This window comes from Rhipicephalus sanguineus, chromosome 5, assembly GCF_013339695.2.
Source record: "Rhipicephalus sanguineus isolate Rsan-2018 chromosome 5, BIME_Rsan_1.4, whole genome shotgun sequence".
Classification (NCBI taxonomy): Eukaryota; Metazoa; Arthropoda; class Arachnida; order Ixodida; family Ixodidae; genus Rhipicephalus; species Rhipicephalus sanguineus.
Window position 1 is genome coordinate 5,496,086 of NC_051180.1, and position 20,704 is coordinate 5,516,789.

At 48.7% G+C, this 20,704-nt stretch overlaps 1 protein-coding gene across 1 annotated transcript in view; it reads right to left on the bottom strand.

Moving 5' to 3' along the window:
• Positions 1-463: 463 nt before the first annotated feature.
• LOC119393142 (inactive peptidyl-prolyl cis-trans isomerase FKBP6) overlaps positions 464-20,704 on the bottom strand; it is a 49,555-nt gene continuing 29,314 nt past the window's right edge. The window contains exons 5-6 of the mRNA XM_037659960.2: positions 13,081-13,304; positions 464-851 (exon numbers count right to left, since the gene is read on the bottom strand). Of these exons, the coding sequence (XP_037515888.1) occupies positions 554-851; positions 13,081-13,304 (522 nt within the window). The 3' untranslated portion in view covers positions 464-553. The remainder of the gene's footprint in view (positions 852-13,080; positions 13,305-20,704) is intronic.

Here is a 20,704-nt window from a genome sequence, read left to right on the forward strand (position 1 = left end):
GAGGAAACGGCTTAGATCAAGAGAAAGCTGTACCTTTCCGTAGGTATAGGGGCCTTATTGATTACCATTCCACAGCGCACCTAGCGTCGTGTTCGTTGTTGTGAAAATATATCAGTTAGAAACAGGAATCATTTGTTTCTGAGAAAGCATAAAAAGGGGTTTTGTTCCTCTTAGGCCTCCGTAATATGGCCTAGCTAGCACCATATGAATATTACACGTCCCGTGTCGCGTCAAGGCAATCAAAAACGAACGGTCTTTGTCGTCACTGCCACTTGACATGACGTCACTTCCTGTAACAGAAATAGCCGATGTGTGTCGCAATAGTCCAAAATGAAGGTAGTTTATCTCGTGAACAAAAATTATAACCGCTTCGATTTCGGCGTTGCCAGTTGCGCAACAATATCGGTGCATTCCACAGTACCAGAAGAACCGATGAAAAAGACATGCTCAAATTGTGTCGCAGGGCCCCTTTAATACGCAGTTTCACATTAAAGTGAATGCGTGCAATGGTTCTTTTATTTCACTCAGTATTTCCAGCAGCGTTATAGCGATTTCAGCAAGTGCACCCACTTCCCGATGCAAGCGCCTTGAGTCCACCATCAAATTCGTGGATGGGGAGGCCCAGGTGGTCGCACAGCATGCGCACGTATGCCAACTCCTCGCGGCTGAAGCCGTCAACAAACGGCAGCTCGGTGCCCGGTGGCGCAGCAGCCAGTGCCTCAACTGCCTTGCGGATCACGAGACGAGTGAGCGGCTCCACAGACTGCTCGATGACCAAGCGCTCACGCCTCTTGTTTGCCTGGCGCTCCTCGCTGACACTGCCATCGGTCCCCAGCGCACGCATCATGTTGCTGCTCAAGAATGGAAGTCAACAATTTCATTCCACATTGCGGTACACACTTAAATGCATGCATACGTATCAAAGAGAACTCTTCAATCGTACGACCAAATCTGGACATGCCGTTGGCTGAAACTGTGGAGGTCTGCTGATTGTACTGCCACCTGTATGCAGAAAAAAAAAAAACGAACGAATAAGTGGCATTTCTGTGCGTTGCGTTGCACAGGCCTACAGGTGATGCCACATCAAAGCCTCCTTTCATGCCTCCTTCACATTTACGACGCCAGGTGCGTCAGCACCGAATCCCCCGTGCAGCCCCTTCCCGTTTATATGCACCGTGTCAGTGTTCTGGGCAGAGTTACTGCATGTGCAGTGATGTTACCGAGGGCTTCTGATTTGGAGCAATTTTTGGAGCAGGAAAATTTCTATCTTGGAGCACTTTGGAGCAGGTAATTTTGCATCTGGGAGCACTCTGGAGCAGCTAATTTCCCATCCTCGAGACGTTGCAGAAACAAGTTGCATTTACATTCAGGCACCTGAATAATTATTATGGGCTCTTATGAAGAGCTAGAAATATTTCGGTTCATTGCAAATCTCATGGAGAAAATCATCTCAGGAGCACTTCACATTTCACTCGATAACACAAAAATAAGGGCGTCATGCAGTTAAGTGTTCTGGAGTAACCTCTTCAGCGATTATTTCAGCGACTTGAAGGCGAAAGCCAACTTCCCTTTTTTTTCTTCTCACTCGATGCATTGATCCTCCCTCGCCCCCATCTGAAAGGATTCTGCATCTGACGGGTTTACGCACCGCCTCCAGGCTCGGAGGAATCTTTCTGCACCTCACGTGTTTTTGCAGTGCCTCCATGATCGGCGCACCGATCACGAAGGCAGTGCAAAGCGACTATGTCATGTGTTGACGTCATCATGTGACGTCACGGTGTACGACGTCATGATGACGCCAGCACGTGATTTTTCGCATTGCTCGTGTTGACGCCGCCGATGCCGACGGTTAATTTTCGCGCTTGATGGGGCACCTAAGGCTTTCGCATTAATTCTGCGTATCAGCCTAGCCGTTAACCGCCTGGCCTTACATACCAAAATGGCCTCCACCATGTCACCTCTGTGCCGTGCGCTGCACAGCTTCGCTGGTCATCCACCTCGCAAAGTGGAATGGCTCCTCAGTTTTTTTTTTCTTTTTATTGCGACAGCAATTATATGCAGACACTCGACGGGTTTTTGCCGTCACTTTCCGTATAACATCAAAATTGATAACATCTCCCCGCGCATCGTATGTTCTACCCGCGAGTAAAAAGCTCGCGAGCGAGGCGACGAACGCGGCTGAAACGGAGATGAAACGAACCGGCCGTCTCCGTTGCGCGGAGGGCGCATGCGATAAATTCCCCCGCGTGCTAGGCCTGCCATCGATTGTTCATCAAACAGAAAGCAAACGCCCCGTCAGTTTTTCGTAAGGAGCACAAAGGGAGGGAGGGGAGGTGCGTCGCTCGAATGGCGCAGTCGCTGGCGCGCGCGCTATCTCGAGGCATCAGGAGACTGCTCGTCAACTTACTGTGCTCTCAACGCTTACTTCGCATTTAATTTAGAGAACTGGCAGCACGAAAACCGCTTCGGTCCCTGGAGCGACCGTATTCCCTTAAACGATCGTTTTGTTGAGTTACGTGAGATCGGGTCCAAAAGAGTTAGCTGCTAGCCTCACTTCGTATAACAATACAATTTGTTGGTATCGCATTCATTGCTTTGCCCTTAAGCGAAGCTGAGTTTTTTTTTTAACCCTCAGCTATTGACCCTGGAAGGCGAGGGGCGGCGTGTCACATGGCGTAGCCGCGTCACAGTGGGCCTTCCGACGCTAGGGCCGTGAACGGCGGGCCCGCTGACAGTTGCGCATATTAAAACCGAATTCGGCTGCTCCAACCAGGAGGCATGCTTTTATTAATGAGATGAAATTTAAAAAAAAAAGCACGCGAGCCAAAAATTTCAATTGGGACCCAAGCACGAGCTCGAACGGACAGAGCCTCCTCGGAGGTACTTCCCGCAAGAGCGATATTGTTCCATATATCTATTCTTAGCGTTCCCAGATTTCATTCCGCGATGTCCAGAAATAGAAGTGAGACATCTTAGCGGCATGCGTGCAGTTATTATTGAACATTGCTTTAATTACGTGCCATGCGACGCTTGAAACTACCTACCAGCAGCGTTTCTAGAACAGACGATGTCCGCCGATGAATCGCCGCCGCACTTTCTCGCTACCGATTGGCCTAGACGTCACTTGCCCAACAGAAGCTGCGCCGGCACCGTGCATGGCATCGTGGCTTACTCGAGACGCACGCGCGAGCGCTGTTTATTTTGCGGAATATAATTCTGGTCCGGCCCCAAGACCAAGGTGTACATGTTTGGACGCGCCAGCGGTGCGATTGCCGGTGATAGACGCCCCCAAACCAGTGACTCTGGCGCAGTTTGGCGCAATTTTCGTCGATATTATCAGGATGGCACAGTAAATCCGATTTGCCGCACTTTGGCGCAGTTGGCGCAAAAGTGGCATAACTGGAAAAACGTAAACAAAGATTTTAGAACTTGCAAGATGTGTGCGTCCCACTTGTGGCCGTTTTTCGAGATTTAAGAACAATTAGAAACAAAAAGTTATATTTAAAAACATCCTCTTATGTAACAGTCAAAATAAAATTTTTAAAGTATTTTGAATATCATTAATTTAGACGAAAAAGCACTTGCGAAAAAGAAACACAATTTGTTTTCGGTTTCGCTATACGAGCATGGGGTATGGGATACTTGCTGTAATTTGCAAACTAATTATGATAGGAGGATCATTTTTGTTGCAGCATATTTTTGAATGTTTGGGCGTGCATAAAAAAACAAAAAGCTAAAAATCGACCTCGTGAAGAAAATTCGATTTTTGAAGGTGGCCTACCACCTTAAAGGGACCCCGAAACGGTTTTTTGAAGTTATGCCAGTTTAGGCAAGAGCATTATATATATACCCTCCTCCTCACCCTGCCTGGCACCCTCAACTCACAGACACGCTGGCATCGCCGGCGATCGCAGCGCTGTCATAAGCGCACTCGACGGTTTGACCTTCGCCCAGTCATGGCCTCCGATATTGCGCGCCGACAGGATGCGCGCAATCTCGGAGGCCCAGTGCTTTATGGGGATACAATAGGTACGAGGTGCTTCGAGGGCTGTGGAGGGGTGTGATGGTTCCGGGGCTTACATTTGGGAACTCAGTGGTGTGCATGAAGTCAGAGGTGCAATCAGGAATGGATGTAAATCAACGGACGGTGGGCCGCCTCGCGTTGGGCGCTCACGGGAAGACGACAAATGAGGCGGTAAAGGGTGATATGGGATGGACAGGCTTTGAAGTGAGGGAAGCGCAGAGCAAAATGAGATTCGAAGAGAGGCTGAGGAAAATGAAGAAGAGTAGATGGGCAGAGAAGGTTTTCAGGTATTTGTATAGAAAAAGCGTTGACACGCAGTGGAGAGAAAGAACTAGGAGGCTCACCAGTAAATATACGGCTGGCAGTGCGGGCGATATGGCAACAAGGAGCATTAAGCGGAAGGTCAGAGAGGCGGAGAGGACTTATTGGATGACAGCGATGGGAAAGAAGCCAGCTCTGAGTAACTACCGAAAAGGAAAAAACGAAATAAGGAGGGAAAGGTTTTATGATAATTCAAGGGGAAGCGCTTTACTGTTTGAAGCAAGGTCGGGCTGCCTTAGAACGCGTAGTTATAAAGCGAGATTCAGTAACGAAGAAGAACAATGTACATGCTGCGGGGGAACTAAGGAAACGATGGAGCATGTACTGATTGAATGTGGCGATATTCACCCAGGTATACGTGTGGGCACGAGTCTACATGAAGCCTTGGGTTTTAGGGACAACAACGGAAAGCTGAACACGTCCGCGATAGAAATAAGTAAGAGGCGGTTAGAGTATCGGTGGCAGAAAAGTAGAGATAAAGTACAACAATAAATAATTGGGGCAAAAAAAGGTCATTCTGCCTTAAAGGCCAACTCCGGAGATTTTTCGAGGTCGATGGATCTCAGTGAAATTCGCTGGGTACGTTCCTTTGCACGTTTCCGTCATTTATGCCAAATTACAGGCTTGAGACATGCGCAGATTGTTTGCAAATGAATTTTAAAGATTGTCTGCAAATGCCCTCCTGGCTTCCCACAATTATTGGCAACATTGCGTCTGTGACGTCAGTGTTGGCAAGGCGGCGGAAGTGACGCAGCCGAGGGCACCGCTAACTTCGGCGCTTAGGCCGCTACAGCGAGCGTCTGCTGTGCACAAGGCGACAGACAGCGTTGGTTTGGCCGGCGCTTCGCTGGTCGTCCCGGCTGTCACAGTTTTCATACTCCGCGCCGGCGTAACCGGCATGCCTTGCACGACTTCCGGTTCGTTCGTAACAATGTCTACGTCATACGTAGACAGTACACTCGGTTGGGTTTCGGTTTCAGTGTAGCGCTTTTTTGCTTATTTAAAATTATTCTCCAATTTGCCGAGTATTTCTGCTATCGGGCCCGTAACAGGAGCGTCTCAGGAACATAAAAGCACCATTACTTTGACATGGCCAAAAAATCGCCGGAGTTTAAGAGGCAGAGAGATGGACCGTGAATTTATATTTTTTGGTATAATAACATAGATTTAATCAATGTAGATAAGGCATTAGGACAACATGAAACAAGGAAGTTTTTTTTTTTTTTTTATTTCCCTTTTTTCTCCTTCGAGCCTGGTGGCAGACATGTCACCGCCCCGTTATAAAGGGGACGCTCATAGCATCCATCCATCCATCCAGTGTGTCCGGCAGCACGCCGCTCGCGGAGTGGTTAATATTTGCTCCGACAGGTGCCGCCACACTACCAGTCGATCTTATTTTATTCTCCTGTACGGCGACAACCTGCAACAGCATGCGGATAAACAAAAAGAGTTCGAGAACGATCACCGATAAGCGTAAACCCTGGCAATGTGGTTGCGTCTTCAGGGGTGAAGTTACAGCCGCAGACATGTGGATCGTGGCGTTGAACGGATAGCGAGAGCGCGACGCTCATTGCAGCGACGAGCTGAAGGGATTCCGCTCGCCAGATGCCTCACAAACATTGCACGATGTCGCAGCTACAAGTCACCAATTGCTAAATATGTGGTACACAACACGGCTAGGGCAATTCATTTTGTCCACGAAAAGAAAACTCGAGATAAACACTGTCGCTCAGCTCACGTCAACACAGAGCACGTTGTAACACAGGCAGACGACGCTCGTTGCCCACAGGAGGTTCAGCGACATGGACTGGACATATTCAATCAGATTAGCCGCCTGCGTGACGTTGCGCTTCCAATACGACGTGCACTGGAAGTGGGCGGGATCACAGCTGAGCCGCTGTGATCGGTGGCGATTCGGAGCTTTAAGGCCATGTAATAAATTACACAGTTTACGCACATAGCTTAAATCGGTCTGTAAGTGATCCTTACGACTTGCTCTACCGGCCCAATGTGTTCGTACAAAATCAAAACCGTCTCAGGGTCTCTTTAAAGGGGCCCTGCAACACTTTTCCAAGCTATTCCAGGCAGTCATGGAATGGCTCCAGTAAAGAGCGTATTGCCTCACGAATCGACCGCTGCAAAATTTTTTAGAAACCGCCCAGTACGAGCGGAGGTACACAGATTTGTCGAACGCCGTAATTGCCTTCTCTCTTCTCTCGTCCCGACGAAAGCGCTGGAAGCTAAGCAGGGAGGGACGGCACGGAGAAACCCTGGATTCCTCCTCGTACCTCTCGCTGATCGGCGCCTCGTGACGGTCTCCTAGCCCGCTATGCCGTGCGCCGCTCATCGACGGGGCCTCCGCCGCTTCGTCAATGCTGTGCACCGTGCCTCTGGCTGTGTTTCGTGGACCCGTCCCTGAACTCCCGTTACCGTCTCCCCCATCTTTCCTGTCCTCTTCTCTCTTCGTTGGATGGATGTCCCCCTATCACTTCTTTCTCTATTTCTTCCTACTTTTCTTTTATTCCCTCCTTACCCCCACCCCTACAAGCTTGCACTGCGCCGTGTCGCCTCAAGGCAGACAGAAATTAGGTGCCTTTTTCCCTTCCTCAAGAACCACTACCACCACCACGGAGAAAGAAGGTACGTCACGCGCGCCTCGTGACCTTGAGCACTTTTTTTTTTCTTCGAACAAGGGCAATTGGCGGCCTTTTGCGGCGGCCGCAGTAACTACTGAGCGCGCCATGTTCAAATCAGCGATGGCATGGAACTTGACTCAATGACACTGATTTTGAGTAAATAGCATCATTTGTCAAGAGAAGAGGAAGCAATTTTTAGCTGACTTTGAGAATTTACTGTAAAGTCCCAGGCCGCGTGCTGCGCTATAATGTTTGCCTCACATATATTTTCAGGAGCCTCGACTACCGATCAGCAGCCATGCTGAAAAATTGTTGCATTGCCCCTTTAAATAAACATCGTGGGTTCGGATCGCACCGACGGAAAGGGCGATTTTCTCATCCACTTAAATTCATCTCAATTTACACCACAATTACTGCACTACAGTTAAAATACAACGATGTCCCTACACTTTCCCTGGCCTAATTGTCTGCTGGATTCATTTGGAACTGTCAAACATGTTGGGCAAAAGAAGGAAAAGTAACATATATAAATCATGAAACATCTTTATGGCAGGAACATCAAGTATAACACAAATATGAAGTTTAGACATGAATTATGATTACAAAATAATACATATTAGCGATGGGCAGATATATTCCATTAAAATCACACTGACGCAAGATATGTTAATATGCACATGTTTAAACAGGTAGTATATCTAATCTAGGTCGAACAGTTTTCATGCAACAAAACTTGAAAAGATGGTAGCGTTAGTTTCCAGTAACTATGTACGATGCAGGTTATTCCGTTCAATTATTATGAGTGGTAAAAATTATTTAGCGTAATGATATGAGTGACAAGTTATGCGTTCTATTTTATTATCATGGTCTGTGGAGATAGGTTTAGCACAAAGCTTACCCTACGAGGCGGCCGTGAAGGGACGCGACGTTCTCCACTGCCGCAGCGAACAAAGACGCTACGGCCGGGTTCGTCGACTCCGGCACGGCGCAGAAAAGGCACTCGAGGCAGGATGTCAACAAACAACACGGGTTTATTAACCCAAGATGCAACACAGTACGACAGTCACGGGCTTGCAGGCCGTAAAGGGAACTCCGCAAGACCGATCGAGTACGCTTGCCAGCGGCGCTACGACTATCACACAAAGGGCAGCAGTCGAGCACGCGAACGAGAAGCCGCCTGCTAGAGCAGCGCGTCAACCTCTCGTGCTAGCCTGGGAGCATCCGCCGCGGGCAAGCCCGCGCCAGACAGAAGCGAGCTCAAGGGGGAGAGGGGGTTGTCACTGGCGGCCAATGAGGAACGGCGTTGCACAGTGACGTAAGCTAGCTTGGCGGCGTGAGCATGTGAGCATGTCGAGGCATGCCCGGACGCGTGCCCGCGCGCCGGGAGGCTGACGCATGGCTTGCACCAGACAAAGAGGCCTGGCGCTGCCGCCGCGGTCGCCATACCGCCGATTAACGGCGGTTCCCGGCGCTCGAGCCGCGCGGGGCCAACACGCGCGCTAGCTGGGGAACGAGGCGCCAAAGGGAAGGGCGCGCTCGATTCCCACATTCCCCCCTCCTAAAGACCGAGGCCAGCCTGTGAAAGAGGCTGTCCGAGGCCAAGTGGCAAGGTCAGCTCAGCCGCAAGGGGGCTGGCCAACGGGGCAAAGTCCAACAGGGGGGTGTCGTCTTCCCGGAGGTACAAGTTCAAAAGTCGGCCATGGCCACACAAAAGTTCCACCAAAAGTTCCACCACAAGGGGAGAGCCCACCGCCGGGAAGAAGGTCCACAGCCCAGGAGGAACGGGGGCAAGACTGCACAAGGGCGGGCAGCCAGCCCGCTTGAAGTTCGCCGGACTGGAGAGGTTGGCAGCCGGGAACGTACGAGGCGTGGCTGCCAGTTGCGTGCGGCAGCCAACCGCCGAAAGTCGCTGGGGCGGGGGGCCACACAGGAACAGCAGGCAGCCAGGAAACGGGAGCCGGAGCGACCACGCTCGGGACTGGGCCGAAGCCCCGGTGGGCGGACTAGCCGCCGAGGGCGGCCGCCGAAGCTGCCAGGTGGGTAAGGCAGGATGGAGGTGGCCGCAGGGCAGAAGGCAGGCAGCAGGCCACAGCTGGGACGACCAGGGAACAGCAGGCCATCAGGTCTGGAACAGGCTGGTGGCAAGGTAGGCGCAGGGAGACGACAGGGCGATGCAAGAGCGGACAGAAATGTCCCCGGCATAGCCGGCTTGCCAAAAAGGGTGCCTGCCTGACAGTGCTGCCCAACAAAGGGGGCGCTTGCCAGGTTATGGCTTGGACAACACGTCAGAGGGTATTTTCGGCCAAGAGGGCCTTCTACCACTTCCCGACGTGTGCCGCCGCACCTTAGCGGTTATTCTCCATTCACTGTCATGGTATGGAATAAAGTCCAGCTACCTGTCAGTGGGAGAAAGGTTGCTTAGGTGCGTTTCCGCAGGTTGTACCGATGGCGTGGCTTGGAGCCAGCCTTCTAGTTTTCCTGCGGTTGTGTGACCGCCTCCCCCCCTCCCCAAGTCGCTGCTGCGGGCAACGAAAGGGTTTGAGGGCGGCTGCATGAGCCCGGGGGTCTTGCCCGCACGAGACTGCACGCATTGTCACACGAGGAGTGAAGAGCGTCACGTTTATGCCTGGCCAGGTAGCAGAACGGCACAACTTTTAGAAAGTCTTACGGCCCCTCGCATGTCCGGCCAACCGCGAGTCGTGGAAATAGCCGAGGTCGGCTTTCCTTAGACTGCGGGGTACCCCCACCTTAAAAGACTCCTTGGGAGCTTCTTCCGGTGGGATGTGGAGCGCAGGAGAACTCCGCCGGCGACAAACAGATGCGAATCCAACGTGCCCGCAGCAATACCAGACTGCGTAAACGGCACACGGCGCCGACAGCAATACCAGACTGTCAATACGCGCCCGCTCCTTGGGAGCACGGCTCTTGGAGCCCAAAACGGATCGCACTGCTGTGCCTTTGGTGTCTCTTCTCTGCTTAACAGGATACCGGCTGAAGTGACGTGCTCACCCGAGGCGGTCGACTCAAAAGTCAATTCGCCGTCGGGGTTCGCTCATTTCGACCCATCGGAGCCAGAGGCCCCGGAGTCTACTCGATGCGATTGCTCTCGGGAGTGGCGAACACAAGTGTCACACCGAAACGGGGCCACGCGGCAAGGCGTGAGCCACGACGTTTGAACTCCCTTTCCGGAAGCGCACAACGAAGTTGTACCGCTGCAAAGTCAACGCCCAGCGCGCGAGGCGGCCCGAGGGCTCGCGCAAGCGCTTAAGCCAGACGAGCGCCATGGGGTCCGTTTCCTCCACCAATTGCACTCCCTTGACATAGCAGACAAGCTTCCGGCGAGCGAAATCTCGTGTGGCGTGCCGTACTTAAAGGCAGCGGTAGCCACTACGAGGGTTGCAAATGGTTGTAGGGCGCCGAAAGGGACGACCCTGTAGCCACCGCTTGGGAAGTCAATCACGATACCCGTGCGCGCGAGAAAGACGCGACCGAGAATCACGGGCAGCGAAAGACCCGGGAGGTGCACAAAGCGCTGTCGGCGCGCGCGATTCTCCCAGCGCACAACCAACCGCGAAGCGCCGCACGAAACAGCGGTTCTGCTCGCGAGATGGAAGGCAATGTTTTGCCTGGAGCCGTGCCGCAGTTGTGTGCAGCGCTAATTGCTCCGAGGCAGGCGCCGCCGTTGTAGGGTCGCGCGCCTGTTCTCCGCCATGCACGCCATACCCAAAGGGGACAATAAACGGCACAGAGAAGAAGGGTTTCCGCACCGACTCAACCGACGGATGCATGATGCCTCATGCGACGGGCAAACGAATTGACAACGGAGCACGGTGGCTCACATTTGCCGAAAGCGTCGCCAAGGCGCGCATGAGGAAAATGATCGTCGGAAAACGCGGCGACGGTGCCGCCTATGCGAGCTGGCTCGCAGACGACATGGTCAACCCTTTACGCTCGTGACAACGATGGGCCAGCGAGCGTGTGAATGCCAGCACCATGTGTCCTAGGTAGGGACGCTCTGGTGCGGCGGGTTAATCACTCGGCTGTGCTGCTAACAAAGAAAGGCCAGCGAGCGGAGACGACGCATTGGAGGGGCCCGAAAGCACGTACTCCGCGTGTGTCTCGAGCAGCTGAGAAAACACGAAACTCGCGAGGCTAGGACTGTAGTCCACATTCGAGCGGTTATCACCAAAGGAGGCCCCAAAGACGGGATCTCTCCCGGTGGCCGAAAGCCGAGGGCTTACCTCGTGCTGCCGGCGTCGTCCGCATCGAACGAGATCAAGTCCGTCGCCACGGGATCGAGCAGGAACGAGCGCCTCGAGAGGGACTGCTCCGCTGCCATGCCGAAACCAAGTTGGGCGCCAGTTATGTGGAGATAGGTTTAGCACAAAGCTTACCCTACGAGGCGGCCGTGAAGGGACGCGACGTTCTCCACTGCCGCAGCGAACAAAGACGCTACGGCCGGGTTCGTCGACTCCGGCACGGCGCAGAAAAGGCACTCGAGGCAGGATGTCAACAAACAACACGGGTTTATTAACCCAAGATGCAACACAGTACGACAGTCACGGGCTTGCAGGCCGTAAAGGGAACTCCGCAAGACCGATCGAGTACGCTTGCCAGCGGCGCTACGACTATCACACAAAGGGCAGCAGTCGAGCACGCGAACGAGAAGCCGCCTGCTAGAGCAGCGCGTCAACCTCTCGTGCTAGCCTGGGAGCATCCGCCGCGGGCAAGCCCGCGCCAGACAGAAGCGAGCTCAAGGGGGAGAGGGGGTTGTCACTGGCGGCCAATGAGGAACGGCGTTGCACAGTGACGTAAGCTAGCTTGGCGGCGTGAGCATGTGAGCATGTCGAGGCATGCCCGGACGCGTGCCCGCGCGCCGGGAGGCTGACGCATGGCTTGCACCAGACAAAGAGGCCTGGCGCTGCCGCCGCGGTCGCCATACCGCCGATTAACGGCGGTTCCCGGCGCTCGAGCCGCGCGGGGCCAACACGCGCGCTAGCTGGGGAACGAGGCGCCAAAGGGAAGGGCGCGCTCGATTCCCACAGGTCATAGTGCAGTAAGACTGCAGGGGGTGATGAAAAGAAGTCATCGTGAAGCATGGAATGATGGCACAGTTTACGAAATAACGCTATGCCACCAAAATGGCGTCAACATGATTGCAGTTCCAACTCGGCATGTTGTTTTAATGCTGTGACACTCATGAAGCAGGAGTGATCAAAATAGATTAAACGAACAGCATGGTTTTGCAAGGATTCGATCTTGTTGATGACGTATGCTGATGACATATGACATAATGGGATCCCATTAGCAGAAGCATATTCAATTTTTTCGTGTTGGATGGTGCACGCTTGAGGTTACGCTTAAAAAGACTGAATGCTCGGTTAGCTGTTGCTAGGACAGTGTTAATACGTTAATGCCAAGTTAAATCAGACTGAATATGACCGCTACGGTACTTGTGATGTAAATTCAAGGCTAGCATTATTGAGCAAGTAGGCTGTAAGAAGTCAAGTAATGGTTAATGAATGACATTAAATTTGTTTTAGATACAATATTCAGAGACATTGGCCATGACGAACACCAAGCAGCCACAGAATCACTGTTTGTTTGAAGAGAAAGGCAGTCAGCATCATTAGTACAATCATCTGCAAACAATCTAATTCTAGACGACGCAGATGTCGGCAGATCATTGATAAAAATTAAGGAAAAGTAGGACCCTGCGCTGGGGTACTTCAGAGGTTACGGGATCAGAAAACGAGTTAGAGCACAGGTGTACTGTTGTCTGCTAGAGTGAATATTTAAACAAATTAATTTGATTAGCAGCCTGTGATGAGGAAAACAATAAAAATCTTGAGAGAAATTGAGAAACACCGCATTCACTTGATGATGATGAATGAAGATTTGTCAATTATATCCACAGCTTGATTTCCACTGTATGTAACCATGTCTGATCCTTCAAGTAATCCAGCTCAGTGACTGACACTTGCATATGACATGGACAATTTTTATTGCCCATTCAGTCTGTCTGTATGATGATACCAACACGTATGACAAGATAGAGCATGCAAGTGAACAGAAATCAAAGGCTTGTGATGGGCGTACCGGCAGAGCTGAGTGACCTCCTGCTTTTGGTTGAAGAGGCCTCTGTTGAGTGCACAGAGTTCATGACCAATGTGCGACGAGTTGGGGGCCAGCGCGTAGGCTTGCCGCTGCAGCTCGGCTGCCTCCTCAAACTCGCCGAGCATGCGCAGCCCAACCGCACACCGGTACAGTGCCTTGGCACAGTTGGGGTCCCGCTGCAGTGCTCTCCGTGCACAGGCCACTGCCTGCACACAACCTCCTTTTGTTGGGTTCATCACTTGAAAGACAAACCATAGCACAAAGAGCGCAACACTTCCAACAGTGCCTTACTGTGGTCATTCGCATTTTCCACAACAAGTCACAGTGAGACGCATTAGCACTAGTCCTTGTTCCTTTTGTGCATGGCACACGTGCTTCCTGTGGATGCAGCTCAATGCCCACCAGCAAGGACATCTTCACAGCCTTAGAATGACACAATGTTGAGCTAGTTGGTTCATCATAAAAGAAAACTAGGTGTGCAAACACAGACACAAAATCACACAAATGCCGACTGTCAACTCAAAAGGCGCACTGCAGCAAAAAGTAGACACGAAAGCTTATCTGGGTACCGACATGAAAATTTTCAATTATTGTTTTGCATCAAAGGAAAGGCTAAGCCCTCAGGAATCTAGACAACATGGCAGAGTCAAACTTCGTTACAACAAAGTAGCATCGGGCCCATAAATTACTTCACTATATTCGAAGGAAAGAAGATGGCTTTTAAGAGCTCCTTTTTCTTTGTTAGACACAATATTAATGAGAACTAACGGACACTTATGCCAAGGAAAGTATAGGAGATGTTATTTGTCATAATTGGGATATAAATGTGAAGAAAGTAAAGTGGACGAAATGATAACTTGCCGCCGGCAGGGACCGATTATACTCGACATTCGTAGTAACAGTAGAGATAAAAAATCGGCACTAACAGAACAGCCATCTTGCTCACACAATACTCCTAGATACAAAAACGCGTTATTCTAGCCTTCAAATCCACTAAAAACGAGGTCATCCTTACCTGTCTCCTTGTAGCATTTCAACCTTCGGTTCATATGGTGGGCCAACCAGTCAAATGCGCTCGTTTTTTTTTTTTTTTTGCACTGTATGACCAAAATTTCCACAACTTTTTCGAACGACTAAAAAAAATGTGGCCGTGAATGGTCTTTCAAAATTTATTTTGCTTTTTATGCTACCTTTCAAATGTTGAGCCTCATGTGAACCAAAGGTTTCTTCTTCGTTACACCCGATATCACGGCGGCTCTCGCATGTTTGGTTTTGTTATCAAAAGATTAAACGTCACCTGAAGTGAAGCGTGGCCAACCAAAGTACATATTTAATTCACTATAGCTGATAATTCACTATATCAGTGTTCATTCTATCAAGCTTCATCTGAACATGGAGAGCACGAGTGCACCCTTAAAAATTAATTACACGTTTTTAATAGCCAATTTTGGTTCCTACCGTACCCTGACATCACAACACAGTATGAGCTTCTCAGTCGGCGCTTGCGCAAGATATTGTGATGTTTCCACAGCCACTCCGCTCCCATTGGTGAAGCACAAGCAGCCATTGTGCATGTTTTGGTGCCTGACACCACCACAACTAGCCATGCATGAAGTCACCAGAATTGATACTCTAGCCTAATGTCACGCCAGTGGCAGTAGGTAGGTACACCATTGCACCATTGTCAGTAGGTACACCATTAAAAAATTTGACTTAAATGTCACAATAAAATATCTCGTCAACATTTCCTGAGCTTCACGCTTGCTCAGAGCCATCTTTGTAGACAAAAGATTTGAATAGCGAAGTTTTGAACAGCTTGGAAACTTGGTGTCAATACCCCTTTAGGTAGCGCTACCTACACATCGCCTTTGGCATATGTGCGCCAGATTATCAGGTGGTGCTCCTTACCTGTGCATGTGCAGATATGTTTTGTGACTACCTTCTTATCTGCCTTTCCAGTTGATATCTTGAACTGTTCTCTTGCGTCCATGTTTGCATGTCTGCCTTTCGTGTGTGTTGTGAAATGTATGCACCATGTGTGGGGTATAGCAAACTGGACCTCGCTGCCTTTCCTCTCTCCTTCATGATGATTCACAGCCTGCACTGAGTGAACGTTTCATGCCATTGCAATGGTAGTAACTGTGAGTGATCAGTGGAGTACCAACTTCTTCGCGAGTGGGTGGGGGGGGCGGGGGGTGGGGGGGCTGGCTGGCATCCCTCGCTCCAACCGCCGTATACACACACACACACACACACACACACACATATATATATATATATATATATATATTTAGAGAGAGGGAGATAACTTAATTCACAGTCAATTTGATGTGATTCTTTATATACAGAGATAAAATTTGGCTAGCAGCGTTGAATAACATTACAGAAAAGGTACAGTAAGTCCTATGTAGCATATACTGGGACAACCATACATATATACGTGCTATGCATGTAATAGTATTGCAAGCAACACTTTTTATAAATTACCCACACTACACTATGCTTGATGAAAACTTCAGCGCAAACCCGGACAGACCACAAAGAATCGATGAGACAAGCACTGGCGCTGTGCTTGTCTCATCTATTCTTTGTGGCACGTCAGGGTTTGCGCTGAAGCTTTCATCTTAAAAGCTATGTACCAACCAGGCCCAACAGATGTTCTCTTGATTTATGAATAAATACAATGAAGCCGGTGGCGGCCTCCCCTGTAGTATAGATCTGTATCATTCAATGAAATTTCGTTAACGTCTAGGCACTGCTCACTAATAATTGCGTTTTTTAATCTATGCAACAGTGACTGTACATTTCCTTTTCCGTAATTAGTACTACACTTTCTTGCAGATATTTAGGTTTATGTATCTTATATTTTGCCTTGTTTTCTCCTAGTCGAAATAGTGTTCCTGGCGCATTGTTATTATTATTACTATTGTTATATTACTATTATTGTTAACATGTCAACCACAAGTTCTATTTAAGTAAGAATTTGTGGTAATAGGGGCATAGTACACTCTTCATACTCATCGTTTTTGTATTTGCAACTTTGCTTGGAGTGTGCGAACTTCATATAGTAGAAAACAGCTAAATAATAAAAGACAAGAAAGACCAAACAGGACAAGCGCTGAACAACGCTGGTTCTGTTTGGTCATTGTCTGTTGTATTGAGCTGTTTTCTACTTTGCTTGGAAGGCATTCCGGCCCCTCCAAGTAACTATGCCTACGCAAACTGTGTAAGCACAAGTTTTCTTTGAAAAAAAATACGGGTGATTATCACGTATATATACCTCCCATTTTCTTCCTTCCGCATTGGTCCTTAGCGGTTTATGATTGGTCGAAATTTTCTAGGTGATACACACGGCACCTGCTCATAACGCGATGCAACCAATGACCACAGAACTGCCCACTGCGTAATGACCACTCGAGCACGGCTAGATAAGAAATAAGAAAGTACGCTATTTTCAATACAGCAGATTTTTAGATGCGAAGCATCTTATGGCGGAGGTCAATCCCGTGGTGGTGGTGGTGGTGGTGTGCAGCGTGACCACCCTTACTGCGCATGCGCAAACCCTCTCTACACACCTCCTCTCCACACACACCTCCTCTCCCCTCTCTCCCTACCCAAACCCCCTCCCACACTCTCTCCTCTCCTACACTCCCCCCCTCGTGCGCCTGTCGACCGCGTTCCCCGCTCGCCCTGTGAGAATTAACAGCCAGGCTAGAGGGAAGACACGACGCGCGTAGTGTTCCTCTTCGCGTTCCACGACGCGAGGTCGGTAGCATGCGCAACAAATGCCAACAGAACGTTGATTGTGCAAGTGCTCCGGCTTCGCATCGCCTCATGGTCCCCTTTAGCGGGAGATGGTGTAATTTTTTGGTCATTGGTTTTTCGCCGTTAGTCAAAAATTTTCGGTGTGCCTTAAAATCGCGTGCTTCTTACGCGACATCACAAATTTGCAAAATCTCGTGGCGTTAAAATGAAGTGCGCGCATTAAACAGCGCATTACTATGCTGAACAATACCTAAACATTTTTAACACGAAAGTGTTCTATGCCGGAGTCCACCAAGACATCAGTGACGTATTTCCGTCATGGAAATGACGTTGAAAAAATGTACACGATCAGATGGCAAAGAAAAAAAGTTCCGTCAACGGGCATCGAAATCACGACCGCTCGGTCCGCAACAACAGATGCCGGGCAGCGTGTATCCGAAACACATCCCCTAGGATGGCTGGGGCCCATACTGCGTCGCTATTGGCTGGAGATGATCGCGTGATCTCTGCGCACTTCTGGATTTTTTAAAATTTTTGTTTGTTTTCAAGCAATATGGGGGCGCCCATGTTCTAGTTTGTTTTGCGCTGCCGTGCTGAAGCCATGCCCGCCGTAGAGATGACGGCAAAATGTCTGGGCTTTTGGGACGGCAGCCTATGTCCACTGTCAGCCAGCGCGGAAGACACGGCACTTGTACTACTTCGGATCTTAGCTGTTTTAAGTAGTTGTTTCACCTGTGGTATTTATGCTACGCTCTTCTGTTCCGCGCCTAGCTACGACGATGAGAATTTGTTTCAAAGTTGCAGTTCTTTTGTGACTGTGACGGGGTGCTGCTTCTTGCTACACCGCGCATTCACCCAAGAGTCCTCTGCCATCTTTTTCTTATCACGTGATGCACCGCCTCCCAGCTTTCGCGCTGTTTGGTACACTGCTTATGAAAAGCATGTAGTAGTAGCGGTTGGAGCCTTGGCGTTCGCTAGATGCAAGTATACGCATTGAGGAAGGACGCTGAAATGCGCATAGCGGGTGCCTTTTTTTTTTTTTGCACCGACTAGTGGGATGCTGTCTGCATTTAGCAGTAAAAAATACACGGTGAAGATAAATCATCTTTTGAAAAATAGTAACTTAGCCTGTCTGATTATCTCTTCGCCGATCCGTAAAATTTCAAAGCCTTCTATCACTCTATCACATTAAAAGTAGGTAGCGCAGGTCTCCTTCTCAAAGACTGATGGATAAACTAACGTCCAAAAAGGATTTGTGCTGTTTTGAAAAACTAAAATAAGAAGCAGTAAACGGTACATGCCAGCTTCAATGCATATCTGTGTCATGTTGAATCAGATATGCAGTGCAAGTAGTAGTGTCCAGTGTTGCCCATGTAACATGAATATTGAAAAAAAAAAGCGTATTATTCTGAAACAAAAGTTGGTTATTGAATTCAAAAACATAATCGGACAGTATACATGACACACATGATATTTGCAGACACAGTTATTAGAAATATTGTACACATTCCTTTTATCACTGTCACTGAACATATTACGCAAGAGTGTTGTTGATGCAGATATGACAAATGAACTGCAAATAGGTTTTGCATGAAAAAAAGAACTGGCAGGAAGCATAGTGAAATGATAGACAATATGAAAAGACACAGACAAAAGGAGACAGACATGTGCACACATTAAAAAGACTAAATAAAACACTATATTTCATGCACTTCTGAAAACGAAATCATTTGCGAGTCAGTGCACATGTCTGTCTCCTGTCTGTGCCATTTCGCACCGTTTATCATTTCACTGTGCTTCAAAACCAACTAGCCCACAAACAAGCATTAACTGCAGGAAGCTCTCCTAGACTGTGACATGTTTTGAAAGAAATGACTGTGAGAGAAGAGCACTTCACAACACATGTTATCCAAGACACAATGTCAAGACCACATTGAAATGACACTTGCAGGATCTATTTCAAATACCATGTTAGACGACAAGGCTGAAGATCTTTTACTTGAAGCAGGATTAGAACACCACAATACGTGAAGCGGTGTTAAATTTTGGAACAAACTGTGTGTTCTAATGCCTTGCACAGATGCCATAATATTGCTCCAGAACGCCATTCACAGAAAGATATGTGCTCCTACCCTTTTCTTAAATAGTGTGTTCCTTCGTCCGGTTCATGCAAATGCATGGTCCACCCGATGCAGCTTTCTTTATGGTCTGTCTGCAGCTTAGAGTTAGTCTTAATCTTTCTCCTAGTGATTTTCTGCATGGTATCATGTTATTCAGTAAGCATCAACACCCCCAAGAAAATGTTTTTGAACATCAGTCTTGCCTTGGAGGTAGCACTAGGCATATGATACAGCTTGGTAAGCACACACTTGAACCTGAAAATCTGATTTAATTATTTATTTATGGATTTGCTTGTTTGTTTTTATTTAGTTATCTCATATGTACTGCCGGTGTTGGGCAGGAGTGAATATAAAACTATGCAAGACTAAATGAAACAACATGAGAATACATCAGAGAAATTGTCGTGTACGGAACCTTACTGCTGCATGTGACAGCACTCGGCACTACACACAACAAAGTAAATGTTGAATGACATAGCTGGTTTATCAAAAGCAAGCAAAGAATACTATTACACACTTAGTTGTTCAGAAAACAAGGAAAAAAAGATATGAGAAATCACAGCAAACAGTACGAGACTGCATCTGAAAAATTGACATACACAGCATCTTAATGTCCTCGCGTATTACAAGAACACAGCTAGTTAAAACAAACAAAAAAGAATTATCGCATATCAAAGGTGCATGACAAGTGTAAGGAAGGCCATGAAACGTATTAACGTGAACAATCGAATGCACTGAAGAAAAACCAACTAATTCAGCATTGAAACACCTCGGCAGGCAGATCCTTTCAAATATGGGAACTGCTGCGAATGAACATGTTTTGGGTTGATATTCGCTGACCTTCATTGGATGAAAGGCCCAGATTTGCCACTTCTGTACTGGTGGAAAGCATTGTTTCCTATCTGCTCCTAGTTCTGTTTCTTATCTATTCCTACTATCTAGGTCAACCATTATAACTCTGGATTTCAGTAGGCTGGCGACTAAAATTTCAAAAAGATTGGGCAGGATCTGCAGTATAATTCACTTTTATTACTTGTCATTGAATATGAAACTACCAACAGGGACATGCCCAGCACGAGGTCCTTTCAAATGGCATGGTCTAATGTATACTTAGTGATGTGATCGATCGTAACCAATTTGGCACAGCTTCTGGAGCAGCTAAAACCTCACTTTCGAATAGCAAATCAGTCTTTTGGAGCAGTTTCTAGTCACGCATTTTCAAACACACATTTTAAGTCGCTAAACACGAGTAGTTTACCATGTAAAGAAAACTACGAGTGAACGCGATAAATCAGACACAAAGCCATCTTGCCCATAGCATTCTTATTATTTTTCTTCATCCTCCCGCCCCAAAGAGTTGCAGACTATCTCGAGTTTGTAGAGCGTCTGCACTGGTCTCCTCACAAAGTTGCCGTTTTGCGTGTTGACTCGACAGGCCCGTATTACATCGTCTTGACCCAGAAAAACTTCTACCACACGTCCAAGGGGCCATATGCACCTTGAAATGCAGGCCTTCTCGACAACAACGATGTCGTCCACTGTTATGCCCTTGCTAGTACGCGATGGATAGCGGTGAAGCGTGCGCAGCTCTAGCAGGCACTCCTTTCCCCATCGTATCAACAAGTGGTCAAGCAGTTTTTGACGGTACCTCAACATCTTAGTGAGGTCTCGCGTTGTCGCTTGGGTGCACCTGGCTTCATACTCGGAGCTATGTGGCCCCG